Here is a 21,504-nt window from a genome sequence, read left to right on the forward strand (position 1 = left end):
AAGATACGTGGACATACCGTACTAAACAATCCAATTTATGATTGCATTGGTGTTATGAGGGTGCGCCACGACATACGAATTGAAGATAGAACAAACGCGAAAGTGAACCAGGTGAGATTCAAACTCGCACTTTTGGATCGGTGTTTTAGAACACTTAATCGAGGCAAAGCAGGCTTCACTGATAACTTGAAAACGGTAAACCTTAACCCATTAAATAAAGTCATCTTTTAAAAAAGTATATATAACTCTAGTACTAGATTTTGAAGCATCCTAGACTCTCCAAAGCTGCTTACGAAGTATACAAAATATTAAAAATAAAACTTATTTAGCAAAATGTTTACTTTTGACGTAGGGAATCAATGGATAAGGAATCCTTCAAATGAAAAAAATAGAAAGAAAATCGATTTGCGAAAAAGGCTGTTCAACTGCAAGTCACTCTTCAATTATTTCTACGTAAAGTCATTAAATGTCATGATAAATTAATGCTCATTACAAATTGATACCACAATTTGCTTTGTATGATTCTTACACTAAGTATAGTACTTGCAAATAAACACCAGCTCATTCTACTCGGACAACTCACCGGATACAGGATGACAAAGCCGCTCGATTTTGCCCGTACTTTTTCCGTTACGGTGAAGACCCTCGCATTCATCGGTAAGCCAAGACAGGATAATTCATGCTAATGCGTAACAACCCTATTCCCAAACCACGCAGGCATCCCGTCCTGCCTGGACCGGTACCCGGAAGCGTGGTCCGCTGCGGTCAAAGCCAACCGGGGCCTCATCGTTAGCTTCCTGTCGTTGGCGTACTGCGTGCTCGGTCAGCTCGTCTACTTCTGGACCAACATCCGGCTGCTGGCGGGGGAGGACATGTTTCTGGAATTTGCCAACCAAATCGCGTGCACCGGATTCTGCACGGTCGGACTGCTGAAGCTGTTCATGCTGGCCTACCACCGGAACCTGCTGGCCGGAATGCTGGCCGAGCTGGCCGCGTGGTGGAACGAAAAGGTGAGTACGGGAAGATGGGGGGATTGGTCCCTTAGGTCGGATGTCGTTTCAAACGGAATGAAATATCTCTGTTTGATCTCAAGTGGATCTCAATCAATTTGAGTGATATCTGAAGGTATTTACCTTTTTCCGGGAGTTTTGGTGGCGGAAACGATGTTTACTTTATCTGTGCCAATAGAAGCCCTCGGTAATTGAATTTTCGTTTGATCCTACCCAAAAGATTAGGCCTAAATTGGGCTGTCGAAAGAGGCATCACGCCAGGTAATATTCAAGGTGCTAGACGATTCGAATCAGATGACTGCTAATCGAAAACATCCTTCTCTTAAAATACTTAACTCTGTACCAGTTATCCATAAACACAGTAAAAAAATCATGGTAATATTACATCTGGGAAGGTAAAAAGTAAGTAAAAAAAAAGTTTAATTTTACCTCTGAAAATGTGTGTGTTTTTCATCACTTTTCTGATGTATTGCCACTTTTTCAGTCTGAATTGAGGCAAAATTACATAATAAATAAGGTAATATTCAACCTTCCAAAATTAAACCTTCTAAATTTACTTTTTTTTTTTTTTTTTGCTCTGTATCCTATCATATCTGAAGACTAGATTATAACTTTTGGTATAGCTACACAGAAAAAAATATTCCTGTAAATTTACATTATTTATCATGTACCAAAAGGTATCATGATAAATGATTTATATTTACATTAGGTTCATTGGAAATTTAAATTAGATTCATTGGAAATTTACATGAGTTTTGAAAATTTACATTAGTTTTAGAATTTACAATAGTTCAAATCAACTAATTCTGATTGGCCAATGGTAATGAGATGCTCGACTTGGATTGCAGTAGGAAAAGCCTATGTTCTATTTTAAAATGATTGAAGCGGGCAGCAAAAGGAAATTCTGATTTTAAAAAGTTGCTTCACAGGTAGGGGACGCTTTCTCGTCGACGGCCAAGTGGAATAACGCTGGACTGGAATCGAACGGACGACGGGTAGGATGTTCGGTGTTACTGCTGCTACCCGCTGCCGACTGAGCCATCTTCGCATTTGATGAACGAGCGGCTAAAGCATCAACTTGCTCAGGTCGAGGCTCAAGCAGTGGGCCAGCGAAATATGAGAGCAATAGAAAGAGAACCAAATATAACTATTTTTAGTTCGGGTAGTTTTGAAGTCAACGTTTGGCAGAAATACATTGGATATATGATTTACATTAAATAGGAATTTACAGGAAGCCGAACACGGGTAGAAATTCATCAGATTTGAGTTTCCATGCTCAACGTTTCCATTAGATTCATGATTTACATTAGATTTAGATTTACATTGGAGTAATTTCCATGACTTTTTACTCTTTACATCATATTTCAACATTACATTGAGTGAGTTTACATTACAATTTACATATTTTTTTCTGTGTAGGGTGACCCACTTAGTTAATAAATGCTACAAGGCAAGGGGATCGAGACATAAAACTCAATGGGGTGAGTGAGTAGTTAAAATAACTCCCTTTTTGAACCTCAGGGTCGGCATATATTATGCTCACGAGGCAGGAAAACACTGGTGTCGCGTCAAGCTTAACTCCTCGGTTTATTGTCCTGTTTGTCACGTTCTTGTCACGGTTTCCTCCTAAACCTGACCTTCTCCTTCTCCTGTCCTAACCAACTTCCTTTCTTGTCCGTGGACGGACCTGCTGCTCGGGGCCCCTCAGCTACTACTGCCGCTGCTGCTGGATCTGCTGACGCGATCGCTGTCTCCGGGGTGGCTTGTCGTGGCCGTCGGCGTTCCGACGCACGGGTTGATGCTGCTGCAGCCTTCGCTGACACCTTGGTTGCCTGTCCTCTGCGCGTCCTCGAGTGTGTTGACGGACTCGAGCTTCAGCTGTCTCCGAAGGTACCGCTGGTCTTGCCCGGTTTCCGGCGCAGGGGTTGTTGATGTAGGGCAGGTCTTCGGGTGTGGCTCGTGGTTCCCGGATGGAGGACTCACACGACTCAGCTGGTTGATGGTCGACACCGATTGTGCACGGTGGACGGGTTGGGGATACCACTGGCGAGCCACGGGTTGATCCGGGAGATCCGAGTCGCGGATTCCGGCTTTTGTAGCTTAATCTACGGGGTCCTGGATGTCCTGGGGTGTCATGCACGGTCCTTCCGTGTCTCCCGTGAAGTCCTTCTCCTTGGCGAGTTGCGGCACTTCACTTTATTACGCCGCGGAGCTTTAAGCGTACACAGAAAAAAAAAATCATGGTAATATTACATCTGGGAAGGGGTGCATCTTTTATGTCAGCAAAAAGGTGTAATTTTACCTCTGGAAATGTGTAATTTTACCACTTTTCTGGTGTAATGTCACTTTTTTAGTCTAAATTGAGGTAAAATTACATCATAAAAGAGGTTATATTCAACCTTCCAAAATTACAGCTTCCGAATTTACATTATTTTTTACTGTGTATCTCGGACGGCTTCACTCGCGATTTGTACGATACGTACTCTTTCCGATACACCGGGAAAATGCCCGATCTACGGCAGGACATGGGGCCGCGAACCTCTGATCCGGCGAAGTCGCCCCAACATCATCATTATCCTTTTCGCCACGGCTACCAATCCTTGCAATCCTCTTCGGTCCTCTGGTGGTGGCTGGCAGCGTTACTCCTTCTCATTGGCGATCTCATACGGGGTGGTCGCGCTCGCTCTCCGTGGGTGACACAAACCGAATCGTCCCACTCTCAACGAGCACACTCGCTAACCTGCCCCTGTGTCACTGGAATTCACTCACTACACACTAGGCCGTCCCACAAAAATGAAAAGTTGTCAAATCTTCGGTGCTCACCCCTAGAATGATAGATTAGGATGTCAGAAACAATGTTTTCATACAACAAAAAATCCCAAAAATGGTTTACAACTCGCGCGCAGAGCTAGAATGAAAAAAGTGCATTTTTCAAGTATTTTTCAGAAATGCGCGTAACAATAGTACTAAAGTCATTCAAATTTGGTCGCCTTGGGCTTCAAGTTATAGTTTAATGTCCTCTGAACAAATTCCTGTACAGACATAGTCCATAAAAGCTTGTGTTTGGGCGTGGCAGGGCGTTTTAGGGAGAAAAATTTGTATTTTTTTGCTAAAAATTTTCAAAAATCACTCCCCAAAACGAGCCAAAAAATTTTGCAGCCAAAACTGATGCATTCAGCTTATATGAAATTTTACGGAGATCATTTTGCTTTTTTAACATTCAATTTATGTCCACGCAAAGCCGAGATATTTGCATTTTAGTGAACAAAAAGTGACGAATGTTCAAAATTCTTGGTATATAAGCGTTTTTAGCATAAAACATTGGCTACTATGATTACAAACGGGAAGGCATATATTTTGGATATTTTCATTTTGCTCGCTCAAAAACGATATTTGTTAATAACATTTCATGAAAAAACATGAGATTTTCTCACAATGTGACGTAAACGACATATTTATAAGTACTGCTATGTGCTCTTCTCGATATGAACAAATAAAGCTCCAATGGGTAACTTTTTTTGAAAAAATAAGTTTTTATAAATGAATTTGTTTCATTCGAATGTACATACATCAAAAAAATCACGTTCACAGCTTGGAGATATGAACTTTAATAAAATTAATTTTGATTTATGATTATTAGTCGTTTACGTCACATTGTGAGAAAATCTCATGTTTTTTCATGAAATGTTATCAACAAATATCGTTTTTGAGCGAGCAAAATGAAAATATCCAAAATATATGCCTTCCCGTTTGTAATCATAGTAGCCAATGTTTTATGCTAAAAACGCTTATATACCAATGAATTTTGAAAATTCGACACTTTTTGTTCACTAAAATGCAAATATCTCGGCTTTGCGTGGACATAAATTGAATGTTAAAAAAAGCAAAATGATCTCCGTAAAATTTCATATAAGCTGAATGCATCAGTTTTGGCTGCAAAATTTTTTGGCTCGTTTTGGGGAGTGATTTTTGAAATTTTTTAGCAAAAAAATACAAATTTTTCTCCCTAAAACGCCCTGCCACGCCCAAACACAAGCTTTTATGGATTTTTTTTCGCTACAGGAATTTGTTCAGGGGACATTAAACTATAACTTGAAGCCCAAGGCGACCAAATTTGAATGACTTTAGTACTATTGTTACGCGCATTTCTGAAAAATACTCGAAAAATGCACTTTTTTCATTCAAGCTCCGCGCGCGAGTTGTAAACCATTTTTGGGAATTTTTTGTTGTATGAAAACATTGTTCCTGACATCCTAATCTATCATTCTAGGGGTGAGCACCGAAGAATTGACAACTTTTCATTTTTTTGGGACGGCCTACTACACACCCACTGGTTACAAGATGAGGGATAGATTAGTTACCAATTATAGAGGTGGAACAATAACAAATCGTAGTTTATACCAATCAAACTAATTGCAGTCTCAGTATAAAATTTGGATACCTGGAAGATATTAGCATTTGCGAATCAGTATAGTGTCAACATTTGATAAAGATAAACAATACAATTACTTTTCATAATAAGATTTAAGCTTTTGAAAACAAGGACTATTAATACCGATTGAAGGATTAAATCCAAACGTTATCCAAATAACAACATATTTTTTCAACTCACAGAACAAAATCGTACCAGAACGAGTTCAAAACTTAGCTCAAATCCTGCCCACAATGAACATTGTGACAGTAACAACCATCGTCAACATTTGCATGGTGTCGGCCTTTAACTTGCTGCCCATCGCGGAAATGATCGTCCAGGGCGCTCAAACGGGAACGTGGCACCAGGAGCTACCATATCAGATTTGGTTCCCGTGGGATTCGCTGACCGGATGGTCCTACCCACTTATGTACGCGTTTCAGATCTACTCTGGGCTCATCGTCGTCATTGGGAATGTGGTAAGATAGTTTGAGAGTTTGATTTTTGAAGTTTCATCCTACGTCTAATTTTTAGGGTTTCGATTGCATTTTTTGTTTGATTGCGGCACATCTTACGTTGCAGTTTACCTTTTTGAACAAATCTATTGAACGGCTTCATGGTGACAATAAACTAACAGTTAACAAATCAACTTCAAAGAATTTGGATGTCGAGAGGTTTAAAAGTGACTTTTTTAAGTTAATTGAGTTGCATCAAAAATTGTTAGACTATAAAGCACTGCTGGAAAGCATCTTCAGTTTAACGTTTTTCGTAACATTTTCTGGAGCTACGGTTATTATATGTCTACAGGGAATCATGATAACGGTAAATATTTTAAGTACGGTCAAGGTGACTGCTTTTCATTAAAATAAAAAATAAATCAAATTCTAAAGACTGAATCTTTCAGACCGCTTCCGGATATGTGGTGGCCAAATACTTTATGTTCTTCATTTGCATTTTGCTGGAGATTTACTTTTTGTGCAATTACGGTCATGATTTGTTTCAAAGTGTATGTTATTTTGATTTTAGTTCTCAACCATACATTAAATATAAAAATTGCAGAATTTGAACATTGGAACCACTGCTTTTCATGGCTGCAAACCAGGTGTCAACAGTGGCGGTATCAACAATGAAATTGGAAAATGTCTAGTGTTGATCATTATGAGAACTCAGAAGCCATTCCAGCTGACAGCTTGGAAGTTTTGGCCCCTCAATATTACTTCATTTAGCAAAGTAACACTGAATAAAAATATGCACTTTAAATACTGTTTACACATGTCTACTTTCAGATCATCAACGCATCGTGGTCATATTTTTCACTTTTGAATGCACTTTTGAAAAAGTGAAAATTACGAAATTTGATAGCAGAAAATTCGCTTCAATCAAAATTATGTGGATGCTCTCCCGTTGATGAATAATAAAATGCTTCAAGGAATCATTTCAACATCCCAGTTCTACGACCTCGACCTACACTCTCATCAGCCTTTCGTTGGCAACTCATCAGGCAACGACTCATAAATAACCCAAATTCCATATGAACACCTCATCATAAATACATAATTAAACCGGTAGAAAGCATATTTCCAGCAACTCCGTGTATGTGTTTCCATTCTCTAATGTTAAAGGTTCCTGGCGTCCACAGCTATAAGTCGAAAAGCATGGGAAAAATAGTGCCTTTACACGTGCTCCACATTTATGTACTCAAACTAATAGCATGTAGGTCCCATTTCGAGAAAAACTCTATCATCAAAGTTTTGCCCTGTAATTCAGCGACATTTGGGGCAACATGTATAGTCACAATTGCCCGGAAAGGATTCCTTGCGCGGTCCCCATTCGCCCCAATTCACGGTACGTCGCAACCCAGCGTTGGTCGTTGGTCTTCCTGTCAGCGTCGTTGTCGCGCCCGAAGCGCTCATTTCGCTTCTATGCTCGCACAGTAATGACCGTCATTGATCCGGGCCCTTGGGGTTCGATGTGACTCCCACAGGCAATATAATAAGTTTATTGTTATGAAAAATTATCTGTTTTCTTGGTGAATGTACAAATATAAAAAGGATAATTAAGGGTGCAAGGCAATCAAAGACGTTGTTGTCCTCCTATTCCATAATCCCAATCCTGCAACAATCTAGTTGTATACAGTACTTTGGGGGATGAATCCAAAATTATATCGATAGTTACTGTAGTTTTCAAAACACTAAAACATTTAACTCCGACTCCCAGGCAAAGCCATCACAGCTTTCAAATTTCAATTTCCCTTTGAGTTTAGGCTTCGAGATTTTCTCTGGTCCCTAATGGGCAGAATCGAATACCTGCAGCTTCTAGTTCTAGCAGATTTGAACCTATATGGGCACATTTGTTTTTAGCATGTTTTTTATATTTTAGTTTGACGGTACCAAGATATTCTGATAGAGACTAAGGAAAAAACTAACTTAATCCACTTACGTGGTTGGTGCCTTCCTCACTCTTTTCAAACAGTGGGTGACATGATGGTACTCACACATTTGGACACAAATTTCCTCTAATTTCCTTCCAATCCAAGATCCGGAATAAAAAAGTACACAATTACAGTACTTGTTTGGTAACTGGGCGCTGTTTAACTGGGCTGCTTTTTAACTGGGCGCTCGATAACTGGCCCGTAGCCCAGTTAAAAAGCAGACAAACGTCAAAAAACCAAAACAAACCGAATTTACCGAGGAATCAAGAATTATGCTCGTTTAATAAAAAAACTTTTTTCAAACTTTCATTTAATTTCAAGTCACAATAAAAGCAATATGAAAAGTAATCTATGTAAATCAATTTGAGTAACTTTTATTTTTATATTTCATCAGAAAAAAATATGCATCGGTGGTCCCCTCGTAATTTTTCGTTCAGCCCAGGTAGCGGGCAGCATTCGGTGACTGGGCTACGTTCTCAGCCCAGTTACCGAACAAGTACTGTATCACTTAGGTGGTCATAACTCGAGAACGGGATGCCAGATCTTCAATGGAAAGGTCTTTAGGTTACCAAACCAACGATGGGTCGGATGATGAATCTGGACATAGTTTACATAAATATCAATAACTTAGGTCATAACTTAAGCCAGGTTGCCAGATCACCAATGTATTGGACTCGTTGGAAAGATCTTTTGATTACCTAACCAACAATGGGTCGTATGATAGATCCGGACATAGTTTACATACATTTATGTGAGACCCGGATATTTGTGGAAACACATTTTTATAAATAACTTTTGAAGTACTTATTAAAACACCAAAATCAATTCGCAGCGATTAACCTCTTAAAAACATACTTCAAAAGCGACGTATGGGGCCTTAAATCGAGTCAAATGCGACCAGTTTGAACAAACTCGGTTAAGCCAGTGCTGAGAAAACTGAGTAAGAATTTTGGTCATACACATACACACACATACACACAGACATTTGTTCAGTTTTCGATTCTGAGTCGATAGGTATACATGAAGGTGGGTCTACGACGTTTCTGAAAGAAGTTCATTTTCCGAGCAGGATTATATATAATTCTGCAATTCTGAACTAATGAAATTTAGAGTTCCAATGTATAACCCCATCTAACCCCCTCAACCCCACCCATTCCGATCCAGAAACAACTTTACCGCCGCCACCAGAACCACACACAACCATCACGTCGTACCAGGTCTATAATGTATTTTATGGCAAATGGGCTCCAGAGTGAGCGAAACCAGAATGTATGACATGTCATCCATCATACGCCATGGTCCTTTTCCCACCGCCGGACAACGGATCCTTCATACTCTGTGTTATTTTATCCGCTCACTGGCTTAAGGAGTGAACCAGCTTGCGGGGGGGGGGGGGGGGGTCTGAAAATGGTGACGGAGGAGTTTTTACTTTTGATCACAAAACGTGTCCCGACCACGTTGTGTAAACATAAAACTTTGCATTTAAATGAGGGAATACTTCCAGAAGGCGGTGATGTAACGGTTGCCCTTTGGACACCTTAACGGATTGTGTACACACAGAGTGTTAGTAGACGTGTTCTACGGTTGCTGCAGGGTATCTCTTCACCAAACATTTATTTTTGCACTTCATGAATAATGATTCAAGTGACGCCAGCTTCTTTAACTTAGTACTTTCCCAGCAAATTAACAGTTTCCAACAGAACTACTTTGCACCTAGTTGGGAAATGGTTGTTAAGTGCCGTTATAGGTGTGAGTTCCCAAATTATAATTATTATTTTTAAGAACTAAAGTAAATCTTTCCAAGTTCCTGAAAGTTGTGTTGGTCTGAGCCGGCACTTGAACTTTCGATATGCCGCATACAAAGCAACACGTTACCATTTGATCGAGGGTTGACAGATAATTCTGAATTTCCAGAATGAATGTATGACAAAAGGTCGAAAGACATAAGGTCGAATGGACAAAAGGTCGAATGCCAAAAGGTTGAATGGACAAATGGTCGAATGGACAAAAGGTCGAAAGTGAACAAAAGGTCGAATGAACAAAACGTCGAAAGGACTAAAGGTCGAATTAAAAAAAACATTATGCAAAACAAAACTTTTGATGTGAGTCTAAATACACAATCGTCAGTTGTGTGCTATCTTGTGACAACGACCATTTAGTACTTTTCGAGAAAATCGATTTTTAAAGTTTGATGGTAAATAATTTCAAAACTATGAATGATGGAGCCAAACTTTTTGAAGCAATCGGTTCGTATACTATCGCTTAACAAACGCTCCAAGTTTCAACTAATTTGGTTGCACCAGTTAAAAGATACAGTAAATAATGTAAACAAAAATCTGAAAAGCACGTGTCACAAGTGTGTTTCGAAAGTAAAATTGTACTACGTGTCACAAGTGTGCACAGAATTCCCATACAAACTAAAATAGGCTTAAATCAATAGTTTAACCGACCTAATCAGTATATTTTCAAAATCAAAAGGTTGCATTGCCTTTAGAAAGTATGTGTGTTCATAAATTTGTGAAAAACAAGATTTTTTTTCCATATTTTCCAACAACATGTATGACATGTCACAAGTGTGCACGATCATTTTGATGATAAATTGGTCTATGTCACAAGTGTGTATTGCGATATCCGGGAAACGGAAGCGAGTTTCCAACATCGGGTTAAAGCATCTTGTAGTGTTAGTTAAGTATAGTATAACGTCATCATTAACTCATTTTCGACCAAAATGGTCGTTGTCACAAGATAGCACACAGCTGACGAAATATTGAAAAGCAGCTATGGAAAGGTGATTTGAACGTTTTTCTTTAATTTCACTATTTATATTCATTTTTCGAAACTAAAGAATGTTAAAGTCTCTAAAATATCCAAAGACTTTTATAAATAAAATAAAAACATACAAAATATTCTAGAAGTACTATTTTTGAAAAAGAACCGCTAATATTTGAAAGAATGGAAAAATTCACAAATCATTGCCACAGTCAAGAATAGGGTTTTAAAAATAAATTAAAAACTTAAAAAATATATCAGAAGCCGAACTTTTTGTTTTTTTTTTTAAACTGCTCATATTTGAAAGAATGGAGTTTAAAATTATAGTTATTTGTTTAATTTTTTCACTTCGACCTTTTGTCCATTCGATCTTTTGTCCACTTTCGACCTTTTGTCCATTCGACCTTATGTCTTTCGACCTTTTGTCGCACATCCTGCTTTACGAGGCTCACGAGGCTGACCTGCCCTACCAATGCCCAGCTCCATTGATTAAAAGTTCCAAACTAAACTCATAACTCAACCGCAAACATGAAACGTGATACCTCGGAAGATCTCACACGGCTCATCCGTATGCCACATGTATAATCTCTGCTCTGAGCCCAGTCAGCAGACATCAGCAGTCCGGAGGGGTTGATAAGGTGGGCGCGGGACATTTCGCCGAAGATCATTTCGCCGAATGTCGTTTCGCCAAATGTCGTTTCGCCGCATGGGCCTTTTTCCCAATCGACAAAAAATCGTAAAAAAAACTTTATAAAAAGGACACAAATTGTATTGAAATATAAATATAATATTGAAACCTTTTAGGGAGATTTTGCATTCTTTCCATTTTTTTATTTTTTTGTTTGTTAGTGTGTTATTTTTATAATGCATAAACATGCATAAACAATTGTTTAAAAAATAGTCGAGTTGAAAAAAATTCTGTGAGTTTTTGCATTCTTTGAAACATAAGCAGTTATTTAATTTCAGCATATAATTTTAAATCATTTCTGTGAGTTTTTGCATTAATTTCTGTTAGTTTTTTGCATTCTTGTTTAAATATATTATTTGAATTATTTCTGTGAGTTTTTGCATTCTTTCAAACATGAGACGTTCTTTACTTTTTAAATTATTATATTATTATCTTGCCCCTTCTTCTGCAACGCAGTAGGCCTGGCCGCTTTAATTTTTGCAATACATCTTCGGGGTTGCTCAAGTGTACTGCAATAATTAATATTGACAAGAAAGAACTTTGGGCGTAATCTAACCACAAGTTCTTCCAGGATGCTTTCTTCGGACTGGCTGCGCTTGTGTTCGATTAGATTAGATTAGATTAGATATTATTATCTTGCCCCTTCTTCTCGAGTTTGCATGAGTGAGTTACAAGATGGCACTGCAGCGAAAAAATACAAAAAAGTTATTTTTTTTAGGCAATTCGGTGAAACGTCTATTCGGTGAAATGACATTCGGCGAAATGACCGTCGGCGAAACGACATTCGGCGAAATGACCGTCGGTGAAACGACATTCGGCGAAATATACCAGATCCGAAAAGGTCACCTCACCATCCAGGGCAAGATAGAGAGTGCAACTGTGGCTAGGAAGATGTAAACTTTCCCACAAAAGCTCCTCCCGGCTCCTTCTGACGAGAGGCTCAACCAAGCACTCACATGACTTCATACTTCCAGTGCCATTAGCGGCTCACATAAATGGCATCAAATTAGGGCCAAACTAACGAGACAGCTAAGCATGTTGCCTGCCTCGTTTATACCCCCAAGTTAGTGAACTCCTCTCCCCAAGGAAGAATTCCCTGGGCCCTTTTCATAGCTACTAATGTTGACCAACTTGAATTCTCAATTCCCCCAGGGGCGTAAACACACAGTGGGAGATTCTTAAGCTCAGGTGGTCAAAGTTAAAAAAAAACAATTTAAAAATGTTATTACGGTAGCCCCTTTTCATGTCATTGGAGATCGTGTGGCACACCGGCGGAACGTCTTTTGTTCTAAGATCGGATGATAGAATGGAATAAATTTATCGCATTTTAAAACATGGCTTCTTTTTTCTCAGGGTGCATTATTAAAAATTGCATTCAAATTTTTAATTAATTTCACTTTTAACCAAACTCACTCCACTATGTGTTGATGGTTTCAACTCGACACGAAACAGAAACACGACTCCCAGCTTTTGCAGAAATATGTACCGTCATGGTGGCCGGAGGCCGGGACAGTGGCATCCAAATCTGACCTAACTTTCGTTTCGTCGAGAGCAGTCGAGTCAAATATGCTTTGTTTCGGGCTGGAGCAGCCGTTCCAGTGCTTTCCGACACCCGTACCGTCGTCAGATTGCCAGGAGAGTTGAATGTTGAGGTTTCCTGCCCCTCCCCCATTTGAGTCGTCTCACGGACCGGATCACCGGATCCAGATGAAATTTAAACTGCCAGTAAAAGTTATGAATAGAAATAATTTTGCGCAAAGTTTCCCGTGAAGCGTGCGGGTTTTGGGGTAAGGATTCTCGGTTTGTGCGAGTAGCAGAAGTTGAATTCTACCGAATATATGCAATCAGCAAGTAATTGGCCCAATGCAAAAGGTTACCAAACTAACCAGCACAGTGGCGAACCAAGAAACAGCTGTGAACGGAGTGGATTGACCTAGATTTATGGTTTAGTAAGAAGTAGGGATTATAGCATCTTTTAACCAGAACAACTATTGAATTACAGTCCAGACTCAATTATCCGATGGGAACTTCGAGGAACTTCGAATAATCGAATCACGGGCAAAACTTTTTTAATATTACTTTCTTTCATTTTTATTTAAATTAATAATAATTGCATGTTACATTTCCATTTGGTCCAATTTTGGGGTATTGAGCTCAATGACACTTGGAAATTAAGGCTTGGGAAATTATTTTTTCCTGCTGCTATATAAATGATTAGCTGTTTAATTCTTCAGAATTTCATAGTCAATGGTCATATTTTTGTATTTTTTAATTCGCCTTCAATTTTGAGCGAACAATCCCTATGGACAAAGAAGCAATTTTGCACCATTGTTTCACCCATGCAAGTCTGCATACAAATTTTACAGCTGAAATGGTATCTGAATATTTAATATTGTACAACAACAAATTTTAAAAATGAAAAGGCATACCATATTTGGCAGTGTTGTCGATTTGAAATCAGTTTTAAAGAAATATTACAATACACAGAAAAAAAAATCATGGTACTATTACATCTGGGAAGGGGTACATCTTTTATGTCAAAAAAAAAGTGTAATTTTACCTCTGGAAATGAATAATTTTACCACTTTTCTGGTGTAATGTCACTTTTTCAGTCTAAATTGAGGTAAAATTACATCATAAAAGAGGCAATATTCAACCTTCCAAAATTACAGCTTCCAAATTTACATTATTTTTTGCTGTGTATGGTTTAAAATGTTTGTAATTCTCCGCCAACACGAAATCCGAGAATGTTGCCCCAACCCCTCTCCAATTTGCTTGAAACTTTGTGCTAAGGGGTAGTTTTTGTTTCTGATCACGAATCCGAGCTTCATTTTCCGATATCTCGTTGCGAAGGGTCGGAAATTTGGTGTCAAAGGGACTTAAATTATGTAAAATTGGACGTCCGATTTTATGGCGTACTCAAAATTCCAATGGAACATATTTTTCATCGAAAAAAAAATACAAAAATATTTTCAAAACTCTGCAATATTTTTGGGACATGAAATTTTATGTTCTTTTCGAATCTGCATCATCCCAGAAGGGTCATTTTTTTTATTTAGAACAAAATTGCTTATTTTAAAATCAACAACGATCAACTTAAAAAAAAATCTCAAAATCGCAATAACAAGCAAATCCCTTGTGTTTACATTTTTATTTAATTGTCTGATCTACATTTTTAAAGAACATTGTTACTCTCAAAAAAATAACCCTGCAAAGTTACAAAAAACACGAAATTTTAAAATGAAAAGTATTGTTCTAAATGAAAAAATTACACGTCTGGGTTATTTCAGATTTGAAATTACATTTCAATTCAATTCAATTAGTTTTTATTAGTAAATAATCAATTCACAATATCGTAATTTTTATAACCTTATAGAGTTTTGGAGTACCTTTCAACTATGATTTGTACTATAGTTCATTTTGATGTAATTGGATATTCTAACAATGGATTTGCCAAGAGAAGGAAAATTTATGTAAAAAAAAACCTTCGAAATTTGCTAAGGAAAAGGATAGAAATAGAAAAGCTTAAAACTAGATCACAATTTGTTTTGTCTGTTGGCGTCGAAAAAACTGCGCTGCACTAGGCAGCTTATCCGTTGTAGATATACTTCATCATCAGCTCACTAAGAGCTTGGAATTGTTCTGCCTTGTTCCGGCAGGCACGAAAGCGCGTGAGCATCTCTCCAGCAAGAGCGAAAAACTCGGGAAGCGTGAAGAGGTCAGTGACATCTGCTTGTTCCCGGTGAAGTACCGCTCCCAGAAGCGGCTACTCTAGCGTACAAACCTCCCCAACCGGGAGGGAACGCTGGGTTGGTCGATGGAACCGCTCCGCCGCCAGCTGCTGCAGCGTTCGAGCTCGAAGTCTTCGGAGGTTGGCGGGACGCTGGCGCTTTCTTCTTCTTGTCCTGCTCCTCGAGGTACTTTTTCCGCCCGGCACAGCCACGGAAATTCGCCGTGTGGTTTCCACCACAGTTCGCGCAGTTGACGCGCGCTTTGTGCTGCTGGGCGTTTTCCCCCAGCTGGTCTTTCCGCGGAAGATTGCACCTTTCGGTGAAGTGGGTCTCACCGCACTTTACGCACCGGGGCGGAAGATTACAGTTTCTTGAACCGTGTCCGAATTTTTGACAGCGGTGGCATTGCGCTGCGTCGGTCGGATTCTTCGTGTAGAATCGCCACGTCACGAAGAAGCCGTCCAGTGCTTTGATCAGCCGTAGGTCCTGGACTTTGACGGACCCACGATCGAAGTACAGGAGGTACAATGTGTACGTAGGCTTAACCTTGATGCCCGACAGGTCGAAATTCTGTTTACTGTGCATAATAACTTGCACTGAAGTTTTACTAATTTTCAGACAATATTGGAGTCCCTCAAGCAACTCGTCAATATCGTCCGCCAACGTTTCCAAAACAAAAATTGGAGGTGGACGTCGTTCCTTCGGAGAGTTGCATTTTTTCTTCTTTTCTTGCTTGCGCGCAAGTTCATCATCGTAATCGTCGTCGCTAGCACTGCTGCTGTCACTGTCGGTGTTGTTTTCTTCTCCACTCAGAATCTCAAATTCGTTTCTGGTGGGAACGTTGGAAGTGGTTGTCGTCGTGGTGCTTGTGGACTGCTGCTGCTGCTGCTGGCCGGAAGTGCTCCCGGATGCCCGGGTGGATTGTCGTGGACGGTATGACACGTGTAATAGCGATTCATCGATGACGTCACTGGGCACGCTCCCGTGCGCGATGGCGGTCGATGCAGCGTTGGTGTGTTTACCTTTCTGCACTCTGCCGGTAGATGAGCTTCACGGGTTTTTCGAGGCCGCACTCGAACTGCCATGGCCACGGCCGGCCCTTGGCATGCTGGAGCAGCAAACTCGCGGGTTATCACGGTAAATTACGGCGAAAAAAATCGAAAAGTTTGAGGAGCTCCGAACAGTAGACTTTTGCTGGCTGGTGTTGCCAGTCCCGATCTGGAAATTACATTAAATTTTTGACTTGTCCACATTTTTTGCTTTCCTCACCTTACTGAGGATGACTATAAAATCAATTGAAAAATAAAATTCTTAATTCGACCTCTTTTGTAACTTTTTTTAGTAATTTTTTTTTCTTATCTTTTTCTTACTTTCGGTAACCCCTTAACTACAAGCAACAATTGTTCCAAAATGGATTATGATGTAACACACAGCTGAAAGGAACTCCAAAACTCTGTGATGTATTCCAAAAAAAGTTATTGTATATTGATAATTCACCAATAAAACCGAATTGAAATTGAATTAATTCGACCTCATAGAACCACCTTCACCTTTACTTATCGACTCAGAATCATTTCTGAGCAAATGTATAAGCGTGTGTATGTCTGTAAGTCAGCGCACCGAAAAAAAATGCACTCGGACTAGCTAAACCGATTTGGACCGTTCTGGTCTCATTTGGTCCATCTTGGGGTCCCACAAGACCTTAGTTAATATTTTGAAGTTTTGTAAAGTACTTTAAAAGTTATGCTAAAATAACTTTTTTAACAAATGTCCGGAAGATTGTAAAAAGTGTTGATCTTGTTGAGAAAATTCCGTCATGTTATACATTTTTAGAAAGGTATTTAAAAGACCTTTATAATGATTCCAAAACATTGAAGATCTGACAACCCTAAAAGTTATAAGCACTTAAGTGTAATTTATACAATATTTTTAGGCCGGATCTCAGATATTTTGATGAAAACGTTGTGCGACCCATTGTAAAATAGGTAATCAAAATACCTTTCCAAAACGCTCAAAAGATCGAAGATCTGAGAAAGCTATCAAAAGTTATGAGCACTTAAGTGTAAATTTAACACTTATCAAAGATATATCAGATATTTTGAGCGAGTTGTGGCGCTATAACCAAGGCAAATAGTGTCCAGGGCATTTGTGGAAATACGATGTCCCATCCAAGAGGGTCCCGGAAAACCAAAACTTCTTAGCATGGTGCTCCCAACGATTCATTGCTTTTGTGAACAGGAACGTGAGCGGAGGATCCCCACGTTTCTTCCACCCCTGTAGATTCAGAAATGTATTGTGGCTTGAACATTCGTGCTCAAACTCAATCCACTACAACGAATCATCTTTGCGGTTAACTTTACGCAGTTGGCCTGGCCGCTTTAAAGTTTGTGATGTTTCAAAGCAATCTAATGCAATGGGGCACTGCAAATGTTAATAATGACAAGAGGATGCTAGGCGTTAATCAACATAACGCATTTTCCAGGATGCCCTCGAAATACTGGCTGCGCTAGGGTTAGATTAGATTAGATTATCAGAGATATCTCAGATATTTTGATGAAAATGTTGTCCGGATCTCTTGTCACGGCTCATTTTTGGTGGGTAATCGGAAGACCTCTCCAACACCCTAAAAGATTGAGGATAAAAAACCCTATGAAATGACAAATATAACTAGGATGAATTTAGAATCGTTTTTTAAAGTCAATTTAAGAAAAATGGCAGAATTTTTTAAACTACTATTACATTTAGTCTGTTAGATATGGAAAAATTGTACCGCCCTATTGTAAAGAGAACAAAAATTGTTATAATCTGAATCAGAAGCAAAACACCCCCCGTTCGCAAGCAGATGCCTCTAATGCTCGCTTGCATTTCCTTGCCATCGCGCACCAACACAAACGTGCGCTACCACTTCCGCTCGGACACACAAAAGTCAGTCCGCGACAGCTTTCGACGGGTTCGGCCGTGTACGTGTGTCGTTCGACAACGCGTGTACGTGAAAGTTTGGTGTGGTGATCAAACGATTCGCTCGGGCGGGCCGTTGTCTTGGCCGAGAAGGCCGTCCGGAGAACAGCGCCGTCCAAAAAAGAAAGAGTAAGTGCACACAAAATTAAGCGTGTCGCTCAGCTAACCCTAGAAATCTCTTCAGCACGTGTCGGCACGATTCGTTGGCCACCCCCAGCGAACAAATCGAGCGCAGGAACGTCACACCTTGGCCTGGACAAACGCATCGGTCAAAGGATCGGATTGTCGCACGCAAAAGACCGACAGTAACAAACGAAAGGTAATGTGGGACCAAGCTCTAACGAGTCGATCTCAAACGCCAATTTCCCCTAGATCACCACTCGCCAATTGCCACAAGGAGGCAAGCTCGGAACGAGTTCCACAGAACAGCAACAAAGCGCACTTTAAGGTAATTTCGCAAAAGGTAGCCCAAAAAGCACTTTCTTGACTCTTTTGTTCCCTGCTGCAGAATCCACCTCCCCGACAGCTGCTGTCGTAGCAAGAAGAACACGACGCAAGAGGAAGCCCCCACAGTACCTCGTTGACAAGACAAAGGCCCCAAATAGGGTGAGTGGGGGTGTTAAGGTGCTTTTTCTGGATTGGCGAATAACATTGTGCTTCATTCAGGGTTTTTGTCTGGGGCGAATTCGCTTCTGCGGATGATCGTCTGCATCGGCGCCTGAGCAGATCTGCGTCGACGCGACGGATTGCTGCCGGCAGGAGTTGAAGGCGACGCAGGGATTCAACTGGTTGGCGCACGAAGGAGCTCGGAATCCGGTACTGCCCAGCAGGAAGAACAAGCGGCACCGCTAAGAAGAAAACGCGCAGGTATCGTGCACCTAGTTTTTAAGAAGAAAAAACCATGACCGTTCAGAGCTAAGGCGAATTTGTAGGGGACCACGAAGGTCGGTATCGTTGTGTAGCGTTTAATACAAACATAAAGAGCAAAATCTTTGTTTTTGTTGGGATTTATGAGCTTGCCGAAAGAAGTTTGGTTACACTTTTTTTGTATATTTTCCGATAAAAAATACATTTTTTCAGAATTCTGAGTGCGCCATCAATTCGAGCGTTCCCTTTAACGCAAAATTTCCATATTATCATCATTTCCGGCTGCAAATTATTGAAAAACACGTTTTTTTTTTTTTTTTTGAATGTTCAAAAGTGGAAGGGGTCGAACCGGTCACGAGATAACGAACGAAAAAAAGAATTCTTTCTTAAATGGTGCTCGGATTTGTGGTCACGCAAATCGAAGAGGGTCAGGGCAACTTTTTCCGATTTCGTGTGAGTTGGCGGAGGGAATTTCCCCTTTATTTATGTAAATACATAAAAATACAAAAAAAAATGACAACAGTTCTAGTCGAAAATCCGAAAATATGCTTTTTAGGTAACATTTCATGGCTGGTGCGAACTTTTGCCCGGTGCGTAATTTAAGCCTTTTTGAACAAATTAGTTTTCAGGAAAAACTTTACTTTGTTTGATTTGGTTTGTATCCTATTATCCGCGCACCACCAAACCGAAGTGCGCATCTCTTCTGTTGCTCGAAAAAATCTGTTGCGCCGTACAAAAATTGAGTGGTTTGTTGTAAGCGTGTACATCAGCCTGTGGCGCAACAGGCTTTGACAGGTTTCGCTCGTATTTTGATTTTTGTCTGCTTTCACAATATTTCAATTTTTGTTTCTATTTTTTTTAGCTTGTTTGTTTAGCACATCGACTTATCAATTCACGACGATTTGCTTAGTTTGTTTCATATTTGATTGATCTTTTTTTTTCTTGTAAGTCTTGAGCGATTAAAGTTTTTGTTTTCTAAATTTGTTTAAAAGTTTAAAAAAACCCAAGGCGTAATAAAATAACGTTGAGTAACAAAATGTGCCAAGTTAATCATCCGTTTCACGCCGTTAAGGGCGTTTTGCTCCCGAAGCCACCAACTTCACGGATGAGCTCCAAACTTGTCGCATAATTTATTCAATTTTAGCAGAATTGTTTTATCACTCACCTCAACGCGACTTTCCCTGCTCAGCATCCCCCCTCCCACCCCCCACGTTGTGGTTGATGGTGGAGCTGATGATGCTGCAAAGTGTACACAACCGAAAAAGGGGGGAGGGGATCGTCTTGTTTGTTGATGTAGCTGTTTTCATTCCATTTCGCCGCAAAGTGCTCATTACTCAGAAAGCCAACGGTGTGTAATTTTATTGTGTTGTCACAGCGAGCGAAAAGTGCGCGCGCGATTAACGTGAAGGGCGCCAAGGTGGAAGACGGATTTTGGTGGAATTTGTTATTCTGTACAAATTCAATTCTGAAACGTTCTTTTATGAACTTCTAATTAATTTGAACAAAAATGAAATAGTTCCTTCAAGCTGCTATGTTATTATGACTCAAGACATGGCTAACATTCTCCTCTTTTCCCCTGAAACCCCCCTGCATATAGTTATTCCCACCAAACGCACAGCCATCAACGAGGGCGTGAAAATTTGTCACCATAAACCCACCTCCCAGGTTTCCCACTGGGCATCCACCCTCCCTGCCAGCCGCCCCATTTTGATCGTTTTACCCCCCGTGAAGTGGATTAGAAAATGGTGCTGCTGTTACTAAGTCCAACCCCCCTACCCACAAAAAGGAAGTAAGAGGTAGAGGGGGGGGGGGTGATTCGTGAAACAATTTAATTTTCACCGTTGCGCGTCTTCCTTAATGTCTTTGGCTGTGGTGGTGTTGGGGTTTTCGTAGAGGGAAGACGTTAAAAAGAACCCCAAATGGAGCTTGAGGGGAAATTAATGAAAGGTACGACACGTGAGTGATGAGCACGATAAAAGCGTGATTAATGCGGTTGTGACAGCTCGGGGGGAGTTATGGAGAGAAGGAGGGGGGCATGCGATGCCAAAAATTGGAATACTTCGAAATATATTCTGCAGAACTTGCGCAGTCTTTTCAACTGATTCGAGCAAGTGGGTTATTCTCTGTCAACTAACAAGATATAAGAAAAAGTTGCTTCGAGCCTTCTTGAATTTTTTGTGAAACTTAGTTTTTTTAATGTAAATTTGATCCTTATTCACAAATCTGAGGTCCAATTTTTGATATCTCGGTATGGTACCCCGAGCAGATGGAAATAACGTGGAATATTTTTTTTTATATTTGAAAATACTAGGCCAATAACACATAACACATTGAGACCGGCCCGTGGCTTAATGGCTACGGCTCCCGCCTCATAAGCGGAAGGTTTCGGGTTTGATTCCCGACCGGTCTCCTTGAAATTATTCGACTATAATTGAACTTTGAATATGAACAAAAAAAAACGCATGGAATCAGGTGGGATTCGAACTCACACCTTTGGATTGGTAGTCAGATGCTCTAGCCATTTGACCATCGAGGGGTTGACACCCCTTGAGTGAAATAATCCGTACTGGTGAATTAATGTCACAAGGTCAATAACTATATAATACAGCAATCCCTTCTCCAACGATTCCCCTAGACAC

The 21,504-nt window shown here is 40.1% G+C and overlaps 3 protein-coding genes across 5 annotated transcripts in view; 2 read left to right on the top strand and 1 right to left on the bottom strand.

The window, feature by feature from the left end:
* The window catches only part of LOC120422024 (5-hydroxytryptamine receptor 1-like), a 105,487-nt gene that overhangs the window by 42,430 nt on the left and 41,553 nt on the right, over positions 1-21,504 (bottom strand). The window lies entirely within an intron of this gene.
* Positions 4,590-7,617, top strand: LOC120422025 (odorant receptor 4-like). Its single transcript, XM_052706015.1, has 3 exons — positions 4,590-5,900; positions 6,481-6,651; positions 6,708-7,617. Exons 1-3 carry the CDS (start codon positions 5,676-5,678, stop codon positions 6,762-6,764), a joined length of 453 nt encoding a protein of 150 aa, XP_052561975.1. The 5' UTR covers positions 4,590-5,675; the 3' UTR covers positions 6,765-7,617.
* On the top strand, positions 17,883-18,924 carry LOC120422029 (uncharacterized). Its single transcript, XM_052706016.1, has 5 exons — positions 17,883-18,127; positions 18,183-18,317; positions 18,371-18,446; positions 18,507-18,604; positions 18,665-18,924. Exons 1-4 carry the CDS (start codon positions 17,883-17,885, stop codon positions 18,534-18,536), a joined length of 486 nt encoding a protein of 161 aa, XP_052561976.1. The 3' UTR covers positions 18,537-18,604; positions 18,665-18,924.

This window comes from Culex pipiens, chromosome 1 (assembly GCF_016801865.2).
Source record: "Culex pipiens pallens isolate TS chromosome 1, TS_CPP_V2, whole genome shotgun sequence".
In the NCBI taxonomy this organism is placed as follows: Eukaryota; Metazoa; Arthropoda; class Insecta; order Diptera; family Culicidae; genus Culex; species Culex pipiens.

Coding starts and splice junctions, on each gene's coding strand:
- LOC120422025 (XM_052706015.1), top strand. CDS start 5,676: ATGAACATTGTGACAGTAACAACCATCGTCAACATTTGCATGGTGTCG. Junction 5,901..6,480: donor TCGTCGTCATTGGGAATGTG/GTAAGATAGTTT, acceptor TAAAAATTGCAG/AATTTGAACATTGGAACCAC. Junction 6,652..6,707: donor ATATTACTTCATTTAGCAAA/GTAACACTGAAT, acceptor GTCTACTTTCAG/ATCATCAACGCATCGTGGTC.
- LOC120422029 (XM_052706016.1), top strand. CDS start 17,883: ATGCCTCTAATGCTCGCTTGCATTTCCTTGCCATCGCGCACCAACACA. Junction 18,128..18,182: donor CGCCGTCCAAAAAAGAAAGA/GTAAGTGCACAC, acceptor AAATCTCTTCAG/CACGTGTCGGCACGATTCGT. Junction 18,447..18,506: donor GCAACAAAGCGCACTTTAAG/GTAATTTCGCAA, acceptor TCCCTGCTGCAG/AATCCACCTCCCCGACAGCT.